General features: G+C 64.4%; 2 protein-coding genes across 4 annotated transcripts in view; one reads left to right on the top strand and one right to left on the bottom strand.

The window, feature by feature from the left end:
* Window positions 1-4,796: 4,796 nt before the first annotated feature.
* CLBA1 (clathrin binding box of aftiphilin containing 1) lies at window positions 4,797-11,623 on the bottom strand. 2 transcript variants are annotated; one of them, XM_006933159.5, is made up of 5 exons: window positions 11,163-11,623; window positions 9,463-9,608; window positions 7,770-7,899; window positions 6,587-6,700; window positions 4,797-5,594 (listed from the first exon to the last, which is right to left on the bottom strand). In XM_006933159.5, the coding sequence occupies exons 1-5, from the start codon at window positions 11,610-11,612 to the stop codon at window positions 5,430-5,432; spliced, it is 1,005 nt and encodes a 334-aa protein (XP_006933221.3). In that variant the 5' UTR covers window positions 11,613-11,623; the 3' UTR covers window positions 4,797-5,429. The 2 variants fall into 2 exon arrangements, with proteins under 2 accessions (XP_006933221.3, XP_044916569.1); XM_045060634.1 differs by having other exon boundaries at window positions 11,391-11,623.
* A 6,292-nt stretch (window positions 11,624-17,915) lies between these two features.
* Window positions 17,916-19,949, top strand: part of AHNAK2 (AHNAK nucleoprotein 2) — a 33,474-nt gene continuing 31,440 nt past the window's right edge. For both annotated transcript variants that reach the window (XM_045060632.1, XM_045060630.1), the window contains exon 1: window positions 17,916-17,985. In XM_045060632.1, the coding sequence (XP_044916567.1) occupies window positions 17,931-17,985 (55 nt within the window). In that variant the 5' untranslated portion in view covers window positions 17,916-17,930. The remainder of the gene's footprint in view (window positions 17,986-19,949) is intronic.

The following is a 19,949-nucleotide window of genomic DNA, read 5'->3' as shown; positions in this document are numbered from 1 at the left end:
CTTTTGCCTCGTGGAAAACAGTGTATGTGTTTTATAACCAATAAACCTGAAGCAATGTGGAAATTAGTAAGGGAACTTCGTTTAGAATGGAGTCAGGAGGCCAGCAGGGGGAGTTCTCACGGCCACCATTCCTTGCCCACTGCAGAGACCCAATGGGATGAATTGCGCCTTGCTCATGGATACTGTGTTACTCTCCCAGCAGGGGGAAGGAAGGTTTCCTCCTCCCCTGGCAACAGCCCAGCCAATGAGAGACCGTCCCAGCTGAGCCCAGAAGAGATGGTCATAGCCCAGCAAATGAGAGACTGTCCCAGCTCAGCCAATGAGAAACCTCAATACTTCCCACTTTATACTTCCCAGTTTACTCCAATGGATTTTTTGCTTACAACAGTCCGTCCCACCTGCCACTCCTCAATAAAATAGCATCCTCCTCTCCGTGGTGTTTGCTTTTGGCTCTGGGGGAGAGCTTGCTTGTGTTGTACTGAAATCCTGTTATTCCCAGGTAGATCCATCTTTTGCTGATAAAATAACTGGCAGTTTTATTTTTAAGGTTAACTAGTATTTTGTGTCTTTATAGCATTTTTTTTAACGTTTATTTTTGAGCGAGACAGAAAGTGAGCAGGGGAGGGGCAAGAGAGAGAGGGAGACAAACAATCCGAAGCAGGCTACGGGCTCTGAGCTGTCAGCACAGAGCCCGACGGGCTTGAACCCACAAACTGAGATCGTGACCTGAGCCGAAGTCAGACGTTCAACCTACTGAGCCACCCAGGCGCCCCTGTATCATTTCTTTATTTTTCGGTCTTGGTAGTAGTTGCAGTGTCTGTCTTCCCGCTTTCGAAAGTGTAGCATTTTCTGAAAATGTGGACCATGGTGCGCTCCGGGGGAGGAGCCAAGCAGGGCCTTCGGGGCCCCCACCTCACTGACAGCTAACCCTGAGCTCCCAGCTCTTACCGGCGCCCTTTTCCCCTTTGCTCTTCTGATGGTCTCCCAGCTGCCGCTCTCGTTCCAGAGGCTCCCTCCTGGTGCTTGGTGGCCTGGCCGTCCTGGGCAGGGCCAAGTGGGGGGGGGGTGCTGGCCCTCGGTCATCCCAGCCATGCTGGTGGACACCCCGACTCCCCTAGAAGCACCTGAGCTTCTCCGCTGAGGAGCAGAGGCAGGTGGCTGGTTGCTGAGGACGGACCTAACGTAAATGCAGGACTCGGGCCCTGTAAGCGCCAGTGCGGACATGGTCACGTGTTTTATAACCGTTGCAGAAGGAAGGTGTGGGGACCGCAGCGCGCTCAGGCTGCTGTGTTCACCCCACCTGTCCGTGCAGCTCTGCGCTCTGGGTCAGGGAGGTGGTCATCAGCACCAAGACCATCCTCCCCGGGAGAGCAGGAAAACAAGGAGAGGAGCCTGGGTCCACAGTGGCCCCCAGCAGCTGCCGGGCACCCTGAGTCAGTGGCCTGTGGCCTGACGCGCCCTCACGCAGGGGGTGCCTCTTGACCCTGTGTCCCAGGATTCACCTACCCCAAGGTCAGGGGTGGGGCAATATCAGGGGCCTGGCCTAGTTCTGTAGCCGGAGCCTGTGTGCCCAAAGCCCAGGCCTCATGGTGAGGACGGAGACGTGGGTGAGCTCCCTGCCCCATGGCCATGCTGCGGGGGCCGCCCAGTGGGTACGGGGGTCACCCTGGTGAGCGTGCACACATGTGCATGCACGTGTGTGTGCCTGTTGGGCGAGGCACACGGGGTGATTCCCTGGGGGTGGCTTGGGGTTTGCTTTTCTGTCCTGGACTGTTGTTCGTGTCCCCCAGATTCATATGTTGAAGCCTAACCCCCGGTGTGATGGCGTCAGGAGGGGCCTCTGGGAGGTGCTTTCCCCCTGCCCACCCCCCCTCCCCCCCGCCCTGGAGGCACACGGTGAAGGGGTGAAGTCGGCTGGCCGTGAACCAGGGCAGCCCCGCGGGTCTCCAGCCTCCAGCCCTGTCGGAAGGAACTGTTCTAGCGCCCGAGCCGCTGAGACGCAGCTGAGACACGGTGTCACCCCTGGCGCCTGCCCGTCCCATAGGACACCTCCCGCCCGTCTGGTCCCCGCGTCGCGGAAGCCGCCTGCATCCTGTGCTCGGGGCCCAGAGCCCGGGCCTCGGCCCCGTCTTCCTTCGTGCGGACAGCACGCGCTGGGGGGCCCGGCGACAGGAGGGGCCTGAGGGGGGCCACGGGAGTCTCAGAGGAAGCGGAGGAAGGCCTTCCTGGAGGACAGGACGCACCCTCAAGTCGGGGGGCCGGCGGCCTCTGTGCCTGTTGCCAGTGGCGACCGGTTGCCACCTTCGTTCTCTGCTTTTTCCTCAAAGACTCTTAGAGCAGATGTGAGATGTTGAGACATCTTGCCGGTGAGTACATCCTAGACCTCAGAACCGCAACCCCGTGTGGCGGTGAGGAGACAGACACTAATCCCTCCACACCGGCCCCCGCAACGCGGAGCTCCGTCACCGGGGTGCCGCGTGCACCTGAACTGCGGGGACCGATTGGTGGCGGTTCGCGCGGGAAGGGACCGGCGCCGCTCTGCCCGGCTCGGGTCCGGCAGTGGAGCGCGGGGTCGGAGAGGGTCTGTCCTGCTGGCTGGCGGGGGGGGGGGGGGGGTTGCCGGTCACCTCCTGTGTGTCCGCGTCGAGCACGGGCCTTGGCTCCAGTCGTCGCCGCTCCCGTCTGGGTGGCTTCTGCTCTCATGTCCGTTCTTTGAGCCTACAGCTCTCTCTCCGGCACCTTGACGTGACAGCCCGGCCGGTGGCTCTTAGGCTGGCCTCGTTCCCTGATGCGCGCGCGCACGGTGGCCGTCCCCTCCAAGCTGTCCCTCCCGCCGCCCCGTTTGGGTGCCACACCTCCGTCCTCATTCGGTTTAACCTGAGGAGCCCGCCCGCGTCCTCCCTGTGGAAGAGTTCTTGGCCATTAAATCCTCGAATATCTCTCCCCTTTGGCTCCGGCTCCTGGTCCGCCCCGCAGACCCCGGACACTCGGTTCTGTCTTCCTCCCCACTCTGGTCTGCGTCCTGCCCGGATGTTTCCCGGTGACCCCTCTTCGCTGGGCCCTCCTGCAGAAGGACTCACCCTCGAGGTCACGGCCTTCATTTCTGGCACCTCCATTCTTCCGTTTGACCATTTCCACGTCTTCCGCGTGTGGCCCGCTTTTCCGCTGGATCCCCACCTCTTCTTATTTCCCGGTCTTTGGCGTTACCCGCCTGGGCCCTCTCTGCTTCTGCTCCCGTTGACTGGGGATCAGGGTTTTGTTGCATCTGGATCGTCTTGCGAGGTTTTCCCGAGTGCCGGGCGTTTGGGTGAGGGGAGCAGAGACTGGAATGTCTCACAGCCCGACAGGTTCCTGGCGGGGCGTGTCCTCCTCACCTGCCGTTCGGCTGGGTCTGGGCCCCGTGGCAGCTCGGTGAGTGTCGCCCGGGCCTCGAGGTGGCAACAGGGCAGCACTGCTGAGGCGCTGGCCGTCAGCCTGTTTCTGAGCCGGGCCACCATGACCTCAGATCACCGGAGGCTCCCTCTGCCTCCGTCCCAGGTCCATCCACCCCGCTGCTCTTCCTGGCCCTGGCGGACCACCCTCTCCCAGGGCAAGGGCCTGGCCCCGCCACTCCTCCCGGAGGGAGCTCTCGGTTTCCGGCCTCCACTTCTGAGAGGCTGGCTTCTACTTGGGGGTTTTCTGCAGGCTGTCCCCCCCTCACACCCACTCTTACCATTGCGAGCCCTCCGCGAGGGCTGAGAGCCGCACACCTACTGGGTGCTGGCCCTCGAGACCCCAGACTCCGCCAGCAGGCCGGGCAGCCACCCCAGGGTCCTGCCCCGCCCCTGGGGGCACCGAATTTAATTAACGTAGGCTCCTGTGTGTCCTCAGCTCTGTGATTATTTTGAACCCTGACTGTGTAGCTAACGGGGCATGTTCTGGTCAGGGTGACAGTGGCAGTCTCTTGGGATGGGTGTCCCTGAGTCAGGGGACCGGTCCGCACTGACCCTCCCGGCTCACTAGGCCCCCAGCTTGAGCAGACTGGCCAGACATCAGGACAGGGAACCAGAGCCAAACTTGCTGTCCACTTGCACGTGGACCGAGGGACAGGGACAGCCCTCCCTCTGGCTCGGGGAGCCAGACGCTGGGCTGGCTGGGGCTCAGGGGCGGTCACTTTTCTGAGGTCTGTGAGGCACTGGCTTACCGGCAGTGGGGCGGGGGGCAGCCATGGGGGGTTCAGTGCCCGCGTCTGAGAGGGACTCTGGGTGGCAGGAGGCAGGACACAGAATGGCCTATTTTAGCTTCAGGTCTGACTTTAACCAGAGGCTGGAGATGATGGCAGGGCCCCAGGAGGCCCCAAGGTGGTTCTGCCCTTTGGTGAAAGCAGTGTGAGAACACTTGTGCCTTTTTCTGGCTGAAAATAAAAAATCAGGGCAGATTCCCAGACATATGGCACTAAAAAGAAACAAAACAAAACTGTTACCCCTTAACACGAACCTCAAAACCACATGCAGTCTGGCGGAGGGTGGCCAAGGACCCACTGTGCTGGTCCTCCCCGTGATAGGTGACATCTGCCGGTCAGTGTGTCCCCACTGCTCACTCTTTGGGTCTGACACCTGGGTTGACGGAGCTGGCATCTGAGGCCAGCCCCCTGTTGTGGTCTCCCGGCCACAAGTGTGGCCTTGGAGGGACAGAAAGGTCTTCTCTGCCAGCCTGGGGTCCCTAGGCCTCTGCAGAGGGACGGGGCCGGGGCTGCCGGGCAGGCACAGGCTGAGATGACGAGATGACTCTGGCAACAGACCCACACAGCAGATGAATCAGCGAGAACATGGGCTTATCTGGGCCATTTTATTTAATAAAATTTTACAAAACTCAGTGCCTCCGCCAGAACCAGAGCACGCTCGCTTGCTCGGGGTTGGAGAGGAGGGCCGACGCAGAGAGAGGCCGCTGGATGGCAGTGGTCCAGGTGAGCACTCACGGGGCTCTGGGGAGACCACGGCTTTCCTGCCGCGTGGGCCCTGCCCAACGTGCGCCCGAAACACACTCAGGGCTTCCTGGGTGCCGGGACGGCTGTCTCCAGGTGACACCCCCCACCGAGAGCCAGGCCACCCCGGTGCGCCCCCCGCAGTGCTACGCCGGCAGCCGGACCTGGGGTCCCTCACCAGGCAGAGGACCCCAGTGCCACCCGGGTTCATGTGAGGCTGGGGCGGAGCTCCTGGGGGGCACGGGGCGCCTCCTTCCTGTTGGGGACAGCTCTGCAGAAGGACATACTCCTAAAGCGGTCAGACCCCAGCGTGGGCCAGTAGGCGCGGGAGTGGTTTGCACAGGGATCCCAGGAAACCGACTTGGGGTTTGAGAAACTCCCCCACAAAATGGTTCTGGTTTCCAGTAGCAAACTGAGCCAGTAAGAAAATGTAAACTTTCTCATAAAAATACCAAGGACTCCCGTCTTAGCAAACGTTACTATTAAACAAAGTCATTTTTAGGTTACGTGGACTGAAAATCTTCTTTTTCCGTGGAACTGGGATGTACTGGCCGCTGCTGCGTAAGGGGGTCTTCAGAAAGAGGCTCCACGCAGTCAGGCTCCCCTGTCTGCCGCCGGAGGGCCCCGCGAGCTGGCATGGGAGGAGGGGCACGGTCAGGGTGTGGAAGGGCCAGCGGACCCGCTGTCCCGGGGGCCAGCCTGCTGCGCCCCGCCCCGCGGGGCTTTCTCTCCTGTCCTCACACGGTCAACGTGAACGCGCACGGGACGCCGCCGACAGCTCCCTGGCTTCCCGCAGAGCAAATGGGGCACCACGCCGGGAGGACGGCCAGGCTGTGTGCCGGGGCCAGGGCCGCATGGGGCCTCCTCGACCCGAGTGATTCTACGACCTCAGCCCGTGGCCCCCCCAAGCAGCCGTGGGCCCGTTTCCTACGAGGGGTCACAAGGCCCTTGTGCTGTGTGTTGGGCCCTTCCCGCCCGTTTCCCGCAGCGTCTGTGAACCGCCCCCTGCACCTGCTGCGGACGTGTGGGCTACTGTGAGTGGAGCCGCTGCGGAAGCTTCTATGTCTTACTGCTCTAAGATGGTCCCTGCCTCCTGCCCTGTGGCATTTTCCAAAGAGCAGGTCTACCAGCGTGCTTGGGCGTTGCTGCAGATGGCCCGTGCGACCAGGCGACAGCGCCCTCTCCCGCGCTCCATCCTGCCCTCCCAGGGTCCGCGCAGCAGCCCGGCCCTCCCCAGCACGCACTGTCCCCCGTGTGCCGCTGCCTGCCTGGGGCCGGGGGCCTGCCGAGCTGACCCCACCGGTGTCCCAGCTCCTGGTACCGGGAGGAGAGCAGAGGCGCCCTCACTCCCAGGAAAGGCTTAGCCTCCCCCCGCCGCCCGCTTGGCCGCGCCCCCCTCCCCCCTCCCCCCAACCCGCTGCCCAGTGGAGCCTGGCCGTCCTGTGGTTTCCCTGCGGCCACCCGCCGCCTTCCAGTTCCCCTGGGAGACCTGCCCCCACCGGCCGCACCTGCCCAGACTGTGGGAACGCGCCTTTCTCACGAGTCCGCGGCACTTAGGTGGGAAGTGCCAACACACACCCACGCGGCCAGCACGGCCCACGGCCTGTCCAGGGGCCGGCTCACCTGGGTGTGGACCAGGGCCCTGCAGGGCTGCGCACAGACGGTGCGCACACCTAGTTCTTCAGGCTCTTGGAGGTCGGAACGTTCCAGAACGTGACCCAGGTCTCCAGAAAGGTCCTAGTGAGACAAACCAGTGTCAGCCAGCGAGAAGGAAGCTAAAAGGCCACTTTGCTCTTTCTCTTTGGCAACTCAGAGCCCTCTGGCACAGTGCCCTGGAATACTGCCACATGGTGACTTGGTCCCCATCCTGCTGGCACCCGGCCCAGGGCCACCCTGTCCCCCCAGGACTGCAGGGCCCCTCCACCTCCTCAAGTCAAGTCTTTCGCCACCTCCAGGGTGAGCCCCCGGCCCTGGAGCTGTCCCACCTCGGAGCCTCCGGTTCAGGAGGCCGCCCCCTTCCCCGGCTTCCTGGCCGCTTTCCTCGCACGAACACAGCGCCAGGGTGGCCTCGGGGCCCCTTGCTTCCCTCCTGGTCGGCCCCACGAGGCCCCTCGGCCAGGACAGCCTCGGCTCCCAAGGCCCTGTCTTCGCTGAGGCCTGCGAGCCCCTTTTAGGTTTCCCGCGTTTGAACATTTTCATAACACGTAAAAACGGAAAAGCGTCTCTGCCCAGTCCGTTGCCAAAAGATTGGTCTTGCTGCGATTTGCGTCTCGGCTCACTCGCAGCCGGCCCTCCCGCTGCAGCCCAGGCCTCGCCAGCCTCTCCCCTGCCACCCCTCCGCTCCGGCTTTGCTGGCTTCCAGCCCAGGGGCGAGGGCCCCACCTGGTGGCTAACCTCACACCTCTGCCTGCTGCGCTCAGGCCGCAGCTCCAGCCCCCTCCTCCACCCTCCCCTCCTCAAGGGGAGCCCCCCCTCAACCCGCCTGCCGCCCCCCCACCATGCTGTGTGTGTCATCGCCTTCTGCCACAGCCCCTCCTCACTGCGTGGCGAGGGCTGGGCCGCGCGGGGACATCCGTCAGCCTGGCGCAGGGCAGGTGCCTGATGCCGAAGAACTGACCCATCTCGCCCCTTCCCTGCCTGCGTTCCACGCTCCCCCCACCGTGCTGGAAACCAGTGAGTCTTCTCTCCCACCTGCTGTTTCCTGGCAACAAGGTCCCCTACCCCCCCGGCCGTGGCCTCAGGATGGCCCGCCAGGTCGCTGCGGAGCCCGGCTGCGCCCCCGGAGTCACAGCTACACCCGCATCACCTTCCGGGCAGCATCCATTCCGAGAACAAGCAACAAGTTTTCCTGGCACCGGGACTCGCTCCAGAGCCATCGGGAAGTGGATGTGCTATCTGTGTTCTGAAGAGCTCCCCAGAGCCTCCTGGACTCAGAACTGGAAAAGAAATGCATTAATTAAATTAATTGAAAGGTAACGAGAAAGCCTTCGGAGGAAAAGCAAAGATGGGCAGTGGACCTTTGAAAATCCTGAGAGCAGAGTGTCCCCTGCAGAAACACCAGGCCGTGTCACCGGGCATTTACTCAGCCAACACCTGCTACCCCGGGGACACCCGGCACGCCTTCCCTCCTCTCCTGCTTTATTTCTCCCCTGAGAGCACACCCCTGGCGCTGCCTGACTTCTCATCACGACTCAGTGTCTCCTCCAAGCGGTGGAAGCTCCTAGAGCCCGGTGCTCCTCTGGTTTTGTTCCTCAGCAGCTGGGGGACCGCGAGCGGCACTGGGTGCCACAGAGACGCTCGAAAACCGGGGGCAGAGCGACGCTCAGAGGACGAACCCCTGGGTGTCTCTCACGCACCGTCCACGGTCACGAGCCATCCCCCCACCACGTGCCGTCCACGATTTCTAGCCCCCCTTCAACCACGTGCCGTCCCCAGTTGCTGGCCCAGCTCCCACGGGGCAAGGGGAGGTGTGCCCACGGAGAACCACAGCAGGGGCAGTTACACCAAGTGCCCACATCATTCCCAAGTAGTCCTCTTGCTCGCACACCCCAAGGTACCCCCCGTCTTCCATCCCACAACCGGGCCCAGCCCCGCCAGCCCTGGCCCCCGGGACCACCCACCCTCTGGGTGTCTGAGGCTCATGCTGCCACCTGAGGCCCCTCTACCTGCCTGCTGGTCCGGACCACACCTCGGCGAAGCACCACGTCCGCAGGGCGTACGGCCCTCTGGGCCATGGTGGTCACAGCCCTCTGGGCTTCGGGCCTCTGTCCCCAGGCCTCTGCGGGGGCTTCCCGGGGCGGGGGGCAGCCACCGGCTTGGACCCCAGGAGTGGCCTGTCTGCAGAGCTCCCTCTCTGACAAAGAGGCATGGAGGGGCCAGGGGAGCCAGCTCCCGCCGACCTTCACCTCCTGCCGTGGCCTTGGCCCAGTGGACCTCAAACTTTCCCGCCAGGACGCACCACCCACTGAGCGGCCCTCGTCCCTCTGTCAGTCCCAGTGGAAGCGCGCCTTAGGCAATGGCCGTCTGCAAACAGCCGCGTGGTGACTCCTTTAGGAAGCCGGTCCCCAGGGCGGCCAGCCTTCCGCTCCGCACCAGATGCACACAGACTGTCGGGAACGTCCCTCCAGGGCGCCGGGCTGTTTTCTTGGGGGCCCAGGACCGTTCGGTCAGGTCACCCAGGAGGCCCCTGTGCTCACGGCCCAGGCCCCCGTCCTTTCCGCACCCCCAGCATGTGCAGGGAGGCACCAGGAGCTGGCACTCGCCGGCCCACCTTGCCCCGGGTGAGCTGATGGGGATGGAGGGGGCCACACGTGGGTCTGAGAGAAGGGACCGTGGCCAGAGCATCAACCCACATGCCCCTCTGTCCGTGAGGGCCCCATGGCCCCAAGGTTGTGGGGACTTCAGGAGAGACGGGCTCCCGATCAAGGTCCACTTTATCAACCAGAAGCATAAACTCAGAGTTGCCATGAGAAATGTCGGCTGCAATTTAAGTTCATTACCCCAGTATGTGTCCAGGTCCGCAGCCAGATTTCCCCTCACTGCTCGTTTCTAAGATGCGGTCTAAGGGGGAGACACCTTCAGTTGCCTGCTGCACTGGTACTTCCTGAAAAGCAAACCTGAAAACATCCTCATAGCTGAGAATGAGCTGAAAAGAAGAGAGAAACACATGGACGTTAGAAGAGATACGTTACAGGGTGCCCGGGTGGCTCCGTCGGTTAAGTATCTGACTTTAGCTCAGGTCATGATCTCACGGATCGTGAGTTCGAGTCCCACATCGGGCTCCACACTGATAGTGCAGAGTCTGCTTGGAATTCTCTCTCTCTGCCCCTTCCGTGTTCTCTCTCTAAAAAATAAATTAACAAGACAAAAAAAAAAAAAAGACTAGAAAAAATACATTACATCACCTTATACCAAATACATAATTTTGGCATTAATGATTGTACCATTACTGTTACCAAAACAGGACACGCTTGTTCCCATGGGGTGTGGGACAGCGAGATTAGGGCACAACACTCAAGCTCCGTCAGACACGTGAGAAAGAGGCACTCATAAAAATGTGTTTCCCGCATGTTAACTGGCTGGGAAATCTACCCGCACGACAGTAATGTGGCATTTCCTGGGAGATGATCTGAGGTTGGAAAGGTCAGGGCGTGAAGCCCTGAAATGAGGGCTGTCTGAAGTCCAGCAGGAAGTGACAGGTGTGCACGCTGGGAGGCTGGGGGCGAGGGCGGGGGTGCAAGCCGACAGGGCCGGGAACCCAGAGAGCTGTTGGAGACGTGCGTGCGCACGGTGTATATATTGAGGTCAGTGGGGTGGTTTTCTGCATTCACCTAGCGTCTCCTGCAAAGTTCACACTATCCTCAGATTGTTCCCTGACCTATTAATCACGCTGAAACACAAGTCCTGTTTCCAACACAAGTGGTGAGCAGAGCGGGCCCCATGCACAAAGGGGCCCGTCAGGGGCTGGGGAGAGCCCGGCTGCTCGGGAAACACACAGCTCGTCCCTAGAACCAGTGGAACCTTTCCTCTGGTCCCTTCTTCATCTTACTCCCTCTGTTCTCGTGGAATCCAGGGTTAGCCCTTGGGAAGAGACCGTAGAGGAAGGGAAGCCAGGGGCGGAAGAGGAAAACAAGAAAAAGCCGCATGAGATGCAGTCACAGAAAAGGTAGACCTGGTGGTCAGGTAGGGAAGGGCAGAGCAGGGCGCCCAGGGGATGAGGCCTGGGCTCTCCGGGCCATCCCCAGCACCCGATCGTCACACAGACTGCAAATGACCCTTGGTGATGCTGTCTAAACAGGCAGACTGACAGCTGAGACAAAAACCTCTCTCCCAAGTGCCCGACCTGAGGCCAGGAAAGCACAGCCGGGTTGAGGGCAGCCGGATGCTGGAGGCCTAAGGAGGGGACGGTGGGCACACGCATCGTAGAGGCCTCAGGAGGGGGGAGGCAAGACGAGGCCGATGTGCCCGACCCCGGACGGGTGGGCACAGAAAGCGGCCCAGTTCCCGAGTCCCCCCCAGGCGCGGTCCCCTTCTGCAGCCTCGTTCCTTCCCTGTGTCAGGAGGCCAGCCAGCCAAGGACGAAGGCCAAGAGAGAAACAGGCCTCCTGCCTGGCCAGCCCACTGAAGCTGGAGGCCGGCGGCGTGTAGAGCGCTCGCTGTGCCACACGGCGGCGGCGGACACGGGGACTGGCAGAAATACCTCGGAGGCGGAGGTGCCGGGGGTCCCGGCCGCCCCAGGCCCGCCCCGCTGAGGCTGGCCAGAACCCCGCTCCTTTGGAGTGGAGGCCGCGCTCTGCAGCCCGCGTCCCGCCTGTCTGTCCGGGAGTTCAAAGGGTTGGGAGAAGTGTGGAGACTTGGCTGAAGATTCCTGAAAGCCTTCGAACTCCCCCCAGGCGCTGCTGTGCTCCCCAGGGTCCGGAGTGCTGACCGTGCAGGCGGAAACGCCGTCGCCGCCCCCGGAGGTCCTGGGGGCGCTCCTCACGCACTGCGCCCCCGCTCCTCTCCGCCTCCCGGGCGCCGGGCTGGCCCCGCTGTCTCTAGAGGCCCAGTAGAGGGACACCTCGCCCGCTCCCTCGTTGCCCGCGCGCGGAGACCCGCAGACAGGGGGCGCGTGACCGGGCCCTGCCCCCCGCCGCCACTGGCCCTGCATTTCGGCGCCGCCGGGCCCGCATAGACGCCGCGGGGAGACACCCACACCGCCGTGCCGGGGCTGCCCAGCGCTGCACCGGGCGGGGGCCGGGGGCCGCCGGGGCCTCCTCGGCAGCGCGGGAGGCCTGCTGTGTGGCCAGGGTCGCTGTGGGACCGACACAAGCCGCCCGGGGGCAGGGGCCGGAGCCGCGGCCCGGCTTCCTCCTGCACGCGCCCGGGCGGCCGGTCCAGCGCAGCGGCGTGTCCCGGAGCACAGGAGTCCCCGAGAGCGGGGGCGGCGCGGGGCCCTGGGTCCCCGCGAGGGTCCGGCCTGCAGCCCACCTCTGCCGCTCCGCCGCCTCTGCCTGCGCGCGCGGCTGCCGTCCGTCGTCCCCACGCCCGCCCGTTGCCTGGCAACGGAACGCGCCAGCCCCCGCGCCGGCGCCCGCCGCCGTGACGTCACCGCCCCGCCCGGCCGCCGCTGCGCCTGCGCCGTGTCCGCCCGGCCCCTGGCCTCCCAGGAGGAGGGTCCTCGGTTCAGTTGGAGCGGCCCGGCGTCCCTGGTGCCCCCGATTCCGGACCTGCGGGGGTGCCGTCTCCACCGCCCGGCCGACCCCCGAATCCCAGAGCCGAGCTCCCCCAGCGTGAGGGCGCGTGGGGATCTGCCGCCTGCGGGCCGAAGGAGCGACGCCAACACCGGGCACAGCAGGCCCAGTGTGGGGCCTGGACAGCCTGCCCCTCCTGCTGCCTCCCGCCCCGGGGCAGGAGCACCAAGGGGCCAGCTTGGCCTCCCGCCAGCCCCTCCCAGGCAGGCCAGGCCGGTCCCCATCTGACCCCACCCCAGGCTCATGACACCCACCTTGGTGAGTCAGCTTGACTCCAGCCTCCCCAGCGCCATCATCAGATGCCTGAGCCATCATCAGATGCCTGAGCCTCACCGCGCTCCCCAGTCTCCCCCGCCCCCCCCCCCTCACGTTTCTCCACCCTGTGACCTCCTTGGGCCCTGTCCTGTTTGCATGAGTCGCCCGCTCTCCCTGGTCCTTCCCAGCCTAGCTATTGAAGTTTTAATTCTGAAAATTACCAGATGAGATCATACCTGACCTCTGGGCTGCAGCCTCCTGTCCCCTCCCTTCCCCTGAGCCAGCATTGCGGTGTGCATGCTATGCAGTCAGACTGCCCAGCTCTGGACAGACACCTACCTGATGACCCTGCGGGAACGTGACCAGATGCCAGCTCTTCTGCCTCGACGTCACCCCGGGGACAATGTTGATCCCAGGCACTCCTGCTGTGTACCCACTGCGTGGACCCCCCTCATCCATTGTCCTTGCCGTGCTCGTAGTCCAGGCAACTGGAAAGGGGTAGGAGAAGTGGTGCCGTCATGTACAGGTGGGGAAACTGAGGCCCAGGCCCAAAGGCCTGAGTGAGAAGTGTTGCTGGGGCTGGGACCAGCTCTTCTAAGCTCAGCAGTTTCCCGCACCCTGTGTGGACCTCAGTGAAGACTGAGGAAGGCACAGTGAGCTTCAGGGTGCAGGCGGGCTGGTCTGCATTCCCCGGCGTGGTAGCTGAATAACGCCTCCCGCAGGTGTCCACGTCCTGATGCCCAGAGCCTGTGAATCTGGGACCTTACGAGGCACAAGGGACTTTACAGACACGATTACATTCAGGCTTTTGAGATGGGGAGATAGTCCCGGATCACGCTGTTGAGGCCGACGTCCTTACAAGTAGGAAGCAGGAGGGTCGGAGTCTGAGAAAATGGAGAGACAGAAGCAGAGGCCAGAATGACGCAGGGCTATAAACCCAGGGATGCGGGCAGCCTCTCGAAGCTGAATGGGACAAGGAAGTTGGACCTCCCCTGAACACCCCCCCCAGGAGGACCGCAGTCCCACCGAGGCCTGGAACCGTTAGGGAATAAATGCAGGTTGGTTTAAGCCACTGTGTGGTTATTTTTTCCAGCAGTCATGGGAGACTAATATATCCGGTGACCCCTGGCTACTAAAAAGGTGCTGCCTTGGGGGAGCCGAGACTCAGGAGGTGGCAGAGGGGACTCGCCATTGGGTGCTCGGCGGTGGGGGAGGGGGGTGCAGCCCAGGTGCTGACAGGTGGCCCCTGGCTACTCAGGCCAGCGTCCAGGCAGGCCGGGCATGAGACGTGGGGGCACAGGCTGAGGGCCAGGCCTCCAGCTGGGTGGGTGGGGCAGGCTTCTGTTCAAGTTTCAAAGGCTCACCTGCTGGGGAGACTGGTCGGAGGGAGCGTAGTGCCTTTAAAGTAGGCGTGCAGGAGACACAAGCAGGACTCCCTGGAGGGTAGCGGAGGGGTTGGGTGCAGTGTGGTCAGGAGGAAGAGCCTGTGTGGCCCCCCCCACCTCCTCTCGGACACCTCCGTCCGCCCCTGATCTCCAGCCCCGCTGAACAGGAGTGGTGAACAGCTTCTCCACCACCAAGCTAAGCCTCAGGAGGAAGGGGCCAGCCTCCACTTGGCCCGGAGCCCCACAGTATCGTGTGCCTCGCAGCACTGCCTGATGAAGATGGGGAGGCGTCCCTTGCCCCCGGAAGCACCTGGGTGTCCTGCTTCTCTGGGGTTCTTGGACCTCAAGGAGGCCACCTGCCCCCAGGCCTGGAGCAGGCACTCAGCTTGCGGGAGACTGAGGCAGTTAGAGGCCAGGGGTCAGCAGACCCGAAGCTCCCCTGCTCCCACCTGTATCAGGACCGGATGGGGGGTGGGCAGATGGTGGCCGACAGGGTCCTAGATGTCCCACCACCCAGTCGTGCCTCTTGGGCTGGGCCGGGCCAGGGCAGGGACGACGGCAGAGCTATTTTTGTTTATGGCACTGCGGCAGCCGCAAGGAGACATCAATCATTGATGTTCTGGGCCTCCCTGCCCACCAGAGAGGCTCGGAGAGCAGCCAACCAGGAGGAGCGAACTCTGCTGAGGGGCTAAGCCTGTGGAGCCGGCAGCCACGACTCCTCATCCCGGCCCCACCGGTGCCCTGCATCCTAGGCTCTGGTTCCCAGGTACCCAGCCTCGGGAGGCTGCGGGCAAGCCTGAGAACCCTGACTGGCAGGCCAGGGCCAGGGCCGAGGCGTGGCCCCCAGTGTCCCCGGTGCGGTGGTCCCAGGGAGGAGGTGGAGCCCGTGTGGCCAGCAGGAGAGCACGTGGGGCGCTGCAGAACCACCACGTCCCCCACCACCCCGACCCTCAGATGCCACGTGGGGGCCGCGTCTGGGCCGGGGGTGGCTATGAGTTGAGCCCGAGACGCCGTGCTGGTGGGAGGACAGCAATTTCTGAGCTGTGTCCAACTGCCGTGGCCTTCCCCAGCAGGGCATCGGTCCCCAGCGGGGCCATCAGGACGGGGCGTTAGCTGGGCGTGACGACGGCAGCTCCTGGCAGCTCAGGGCTCTGCGGCAGGCTCACAGCCGGGCTTTGGCTGGGGGGCAGGGACAGGCGGGGAATGGGGGGAGCGGCAAGGCTGGGCTTCCCAGGCTCTGCCTGGGCAGCGTCCTCCCGTCTCCCCTGTGATCCTGGGGCCAGGCTGGGGCTTCTGAGGCGTCGGCAGGTGGGAGGAGGGACTGGGCCTGGGGAAGTGGGGCCCAGTCGGGCTGGCCCTGGGTGGGCGAGGGCCAGTGTGTGGGCCATCTCCCTGTCTGCAGGGGCAGCTCGCCATCACTGGTGCACACAGCTGAGGGGCCAGGCCCTCCTAGAGGTGAAGTGGGGCCCACAGGGGGCCCAGGGGAGTGTGCGGGGGTGAGCATAACAGGTGAAGTCAGCTCTCCGCTGAGAGCAGGCAGGAGAGGGGAGGGGGAAGCCTCTGGAGCAGGGGTGTCCTGTCCACCCCCACCCTGAATCTGGGGCCCTGAGCCAATGCCGAGCCAACTCCCTTGCTGCAGAGTGAGCAAGGCCCGAGGGTGACCGTGTAAGCCACCCAGCCCCCACCAAGGCCAAGGGCAGAAGTGGCCCCAGTCTCCCCCAGGCCCTGGCCGGTCAGGGGTCCCAAGGACCACTCGCCTGCAGAGGGGCTAGCTGGGGGCCAAGTGGGACCCTCCTCCTGGCCTCTGCTTAGGCAGGGCAGCCTCCTGGCCTCCCCACCCAGGGCCCCGTCATCCCCTCCCCCACACAGCTGGTAAGAGCCACCATAGCCCCACATGCATCGTGCTGGATAATCAGGACATGTCACATGGAACGAGACCGCCTCATTTGGGCAGGGACCCAGGGTCCACACGACTTTACCAAGGTCACTCACCCAATGGAGCAGGGGAACACAGAGCTGGGTCTGTACCCCAAGGTCCCTGATTATTCAAGACCGCTCCCTTGTTCCCAGGCCCCCACAGCCAGACTCACATACGCAGACAGGCAGGCAGGCTGAGATCCCAACAGATCTGGACAGATGCTGGACACACTAGGGACACAAACAGCACTCCCTCCCTGCACCCATGAGCGACAGGGCAGGGCAGGACCTCAGGAAGAGAGGAGAGCACAGGGTCCCTGGCTCCAGGGCAATGCTGCCCAGCCCAGGACAAAACACCGGGGCAAGAAAGGGGAGACCCACAGCCCGTGGTCTGCACCCGGAGGACAGGGCTGTGCCCCACTGTGGCATGGGCTCAATGGATGGGAGGCTGCCAGAGCCTCTTCCCAGAAGCGATGTGCGTGCCTGTGTGACCCGCTGCTGGAAGGCTGCCCGGCTGCGGCCTGGCTAGCGGGAACTGGCGTGCATGAGTCATCCTGCCGGGCAGGCTCACCTGGGCCCCACTGGCTGGGTGAGTCCGGGAGTAGAGTGCACGTGCGCGTGTCTGTGTCCTGTTGTGCACATCCGGGCACATGGGCCCGAATGGGTACATGGGTGTATGTGTGGGCGTGGGTGTGTGCCCGTCTCCATGCACAGGGACATACCAAGTAGATCCGTGACTGTGTATTAGTGTGAGTACGTGTGTCATCTCGACACGTGTGTGTGCATGTGTGTGTGCACGTCCACCTGTCTGTCCCGGCACCACCAGCACCATTCCTAGGAAGCCCGCAGGAATGGTCCTCCTTGGTGGCAGCTATGCTTCTCTGGGTCTGTGCTGGCCCAGGCCCCCCAGCCCCAGCCCCAGCAGGACCCACACCTCTGAGGCGCCCTTCCCCAGGTCTACGTCAGGCTGGACTGCAGCTCCCTCCCGCTTGGTGGGAACAGAATTCTCCTGGGCCTCTCCACTCCCCGCTCATTCGCCGAGGAGAGCCTCCTCCTGCACAACGCCAAGCTGGGGCCCAGGCCAGCCCGCAGCCGACCCCACTCCAGTCTTCAGCATGCCCCCTGCCGGCTTCTGGAACATCCTGGGTCCTTGTCTCCTTCCTCATGTTGCTGCTCTGGCCCAGCCCCCACTGTCTTGCAGAGCTTCTGACTTGCAGCAGTGTCCCCAGGGACAAACCGCCCCCCCCTCCGCCCCTCGTCCCAGCCCCTGGTGGTCTTTTCAAAGCTCTCTGACCAGTCTTGCTGCCCCCTGCCCCACGGCACCTGATTCTCAGCCCTGTGAGCTAGCCTGGGCTCTCTTACCCTGCCCTGCGCACACACACTACTCCGGGCTCTGGACTGAACTTCCGCACTCCTGACGTCCTAGCTTAGATTGACCCCTTGGGAGCCTGCCAGGAGCCCCTCCCCATGCACCCCCAACACCGTGCTAGCCGGCAGAGCACACCTCTAGACTGGGAGCCCCCAGGGCAGGGCCAGTGAGGCCACATCACATGCCCCTCGTCTCCTTGGACTCCCGCGGCCTCTATGGCCCCCAGGGCGCCCCGCCCCCCAGCTGAAATGTCCTTCTCTGGGCTGGGAGGTAAGACTGCGGGACGCGGGTCCAGTCCGGGAGCCTAGGCGCGGCGTGTGGAGCCCCCTCCCTGGGAGGGGCCCAGAGTCCACTGTCTGGACCCAGAAAGGCCAGCTGAGGGCGCTTGGCCGGCCCGCCGCAGGGGTCGGGACTGGCGGCTGGACGCGGGAGGGGCGGGGCGGGGTCCCGGGGGGCGTGGCCGGGTCGGGAGGGGGCGTGGCCCTGCGGACTGCAGCCAATGGGCTGGATGGGGCGGGGGCGGGGCAGGGGCCGGGCGGCCGCGGGGCCCCAGGGGGCGGGGCCTTGCGGGCTGCAGCCAATGGGCTGAATGAGGCGCGGGCGGGGCGGGGCGGGGCGGGGTCCGGGCGGCAGCGGGGTCCCGGGGCGCCGGCTCCGTCCGCAGTCAGAGGCTCGCGGCCCCGCGGCAGCGCCAGCCAGCGGAGGCAGAGCGCGGCGCCCGCCGGCTACCCGGCCGCCCGCGCGCCGGAGCCGAGACCAGCGACTGGACGCGACGGGCCGCCGCCGGCCCGCACCGCCCGGCCGCCGCGATGTGCGACTGTTTCCACATGGTGCTGCCCACCTGGCCCGGAGCCCCCGGCAGCGGTGCGCCTCCTCTCCGCCTGCAGCCCGCTCCCCTCGGGAGGGTGGGCTCCGCGCGGGGCCGCGCGCCGGGCGGGTCGGGGTGGGGCGCCTCGGGGACCGGCCCGGGCTCTCGCGCGCGGTCCTGCGCCTCGGGCTGCTTCCCTCCTGCTGCCTCTCTCCTGCCTCTCTCCGTCTCTGCCGCTCACTCCGTCTCTCCGGGTCGCTCGCTGACTCATCCCTACCACTCACTCTGTCGCTCCCCGCCTCGGTCACTCACTATCCCTGTCTGTCTTTTCCGTTTTGCCACTGTCCCCCTGCTCTAACCCTCTGGGACGTCGTCTTGTCCCTAGAGGCGGCCGCCTGGGGAGGGCCGCTCGCGTGAGTGGGGGCCGTGGGTGACCAGGCGTGGGGAGCTGCTGTCAGGCTTGCCCTCTGACCTGCTCTGGGAAGAGCAGCCTGGCTGGACCCCGAGTCAGGGCTGTTGGCCTTGGTCCAGAGTCCCATGCTGGGCTGGGTCCACAGTGTGTGGCCTCTGTGTGGCTTGGTCACCGGCTAGGTGGTGGCAATGAGGGGGCTAGACCCGAGGTCTGAGGCTTGGTGAGGGGCCTGAGTGTGGTCAGAGATCAGGCCACAGAGTAGCCCAGTGCTGGGCAAGGGAAGGCAGGTGTTGCCCATGGGGCAGTTCCCACTCCCCACGCCTCTGGCCACAGAATGGGAACTAGGAGCTCTTCGTTACCTGTCTGTCCCCGCACTAGGTCTGGTTCCAGAGGTTGCCTGTCTCAGCATCTTGCAGGGCAGGGTAGGGTGAGGCAGGGGCAGTTCCTGCAGCTCTGGGTCAGTGGTGCGGCAGCCACACCCAGGACATCTGGCCAGTTGCCATCTAGGGGGGGCTGGGGCCATGCTGCAATGGTGCAGCCCGGTCCCCACCGCTCAGGGTCACAGAGGTCGATGATGACAGTGGTGTGCTGAGACAGAGGGGCTCTGGGGACCCCTTGGCCTAGGCACACCCCTCCAGCTGCAGCAGGAGCCCCCATGGGCCCTTCTGGTGAACACGGCTGACCTCCTGTTTGGGCCCCCCTTGTCTGGGGGACAATGATGGCCCCCCGGCCCCCTCGTCCTGACTGTGGCCCCAGCCCACATCCTGGGGGATCTGCTGCATCACAGGGAAGGAGGGGCCATTGCCCTGCCTCCAGCATTCCACACTGGCCTCTGCCACCCCCCGACCCCTGCCCTCCCCCCACCCACACTCACAGGCTACCCAGAGGCTCCCAAGATGCAGGGTCTAAGGCCATCTCATCCGCCCTCCTGCCTTGAAAAGGCCTGTTCGGGCACCCCTCCCCAGCCGAGACCTCCATTCTCTGCTTTGACCTGGTGGTTCCCTGGCCACCCCTCACATCCTGCCTACAAACCCCTCTGCTCTTAGGGAATGAGGTCAGTGGTTCTCGTGGGGCATTAGTAGGAGACCTACTGGGTCGGAGCCCCTGGGGGTTCTGTCTGCTGTGCAGATGGCCAGGTCCTCCCCCACCCTTCACAGAAGCTAGGGAACGGGCATCCCTGATAAGGCCCCCTGGGGGCTGGTCCACGTCTTTCCAGCTGCAATTCCTTCGCAGCTGGCCAGAGGTGGACAGGTCTTGCTCTGCCCTCGTCTTTCTGCCCAGTCCAAACCTGCCCTCTCTGGCCAGTCACGCTAGGTCCTCTGAAGACCCCTCCCAGAGCCTGCGTGCACGTCTAACCCTCAGCCTGGGGAAGGAAGCCAACCACGTCCAGCCTGCAACCGGAGGCTGCCCCCTCGTGGCTGTGCCAGGAACACGCCGCTCAGGGATCCGCCCAGGCTCGGGGCGCCTCGGCCAGTCCGAGGCAGCTGGCCCCCAGCTCCTTCCAGGCCCCTTCCCCTATTCCCGTGTGGGGAGGGGGCTCCACCCGGCTGCACTGCCCCCACACAGGGCATCAACCGCTTCGCCCTGTGATGGGCACCAGCTGTCACA

Source organism: Felis catus, chromosome B3, assembly GCF_018350175.1.
Source record: "Felis catus isolate Fca126 chromosome B3, F.catus_Fca126_mat1.0, whole genome shotgun sequence".
In the NCBI taxonomy this organism is placed as follows: domain Eukaryota; kingdom Metazoa; phylum Chordata; class Mammalia; order Carnivora; family Felidae; genus Felis; species Felis catus.
Note: the sequence above shows the minus strand (reverse complement) of the source record. Positions and strands in the feature narration are given on the sequence as shown.

Bases quoted from the DNA above. Each gene is read 5' to 3' on its own strand.
- CLBA1 (XM_006933159.5), bottom strand. From the start codon at position 11,612: ATGCAGGGCCAGTGGCGGCGGGGGGCAGGGCCCGGTCACGCGCCCCCT. The intron at 9,609-11,162 runs GTATTTCTGCCA...TCTTCTTTTCAG, and splicing joins CCGGCACCTCCGCCTCCGAG to CTCATTCTCAGCTATGAGGA. The intron at 6,701-7,769 runs GTGATGCGGGTG...TTGTCTCACTAG, and splicing joins GAATGGATGCTGCCCGGAAG to GACCTTTCTGGAGACCTGGG.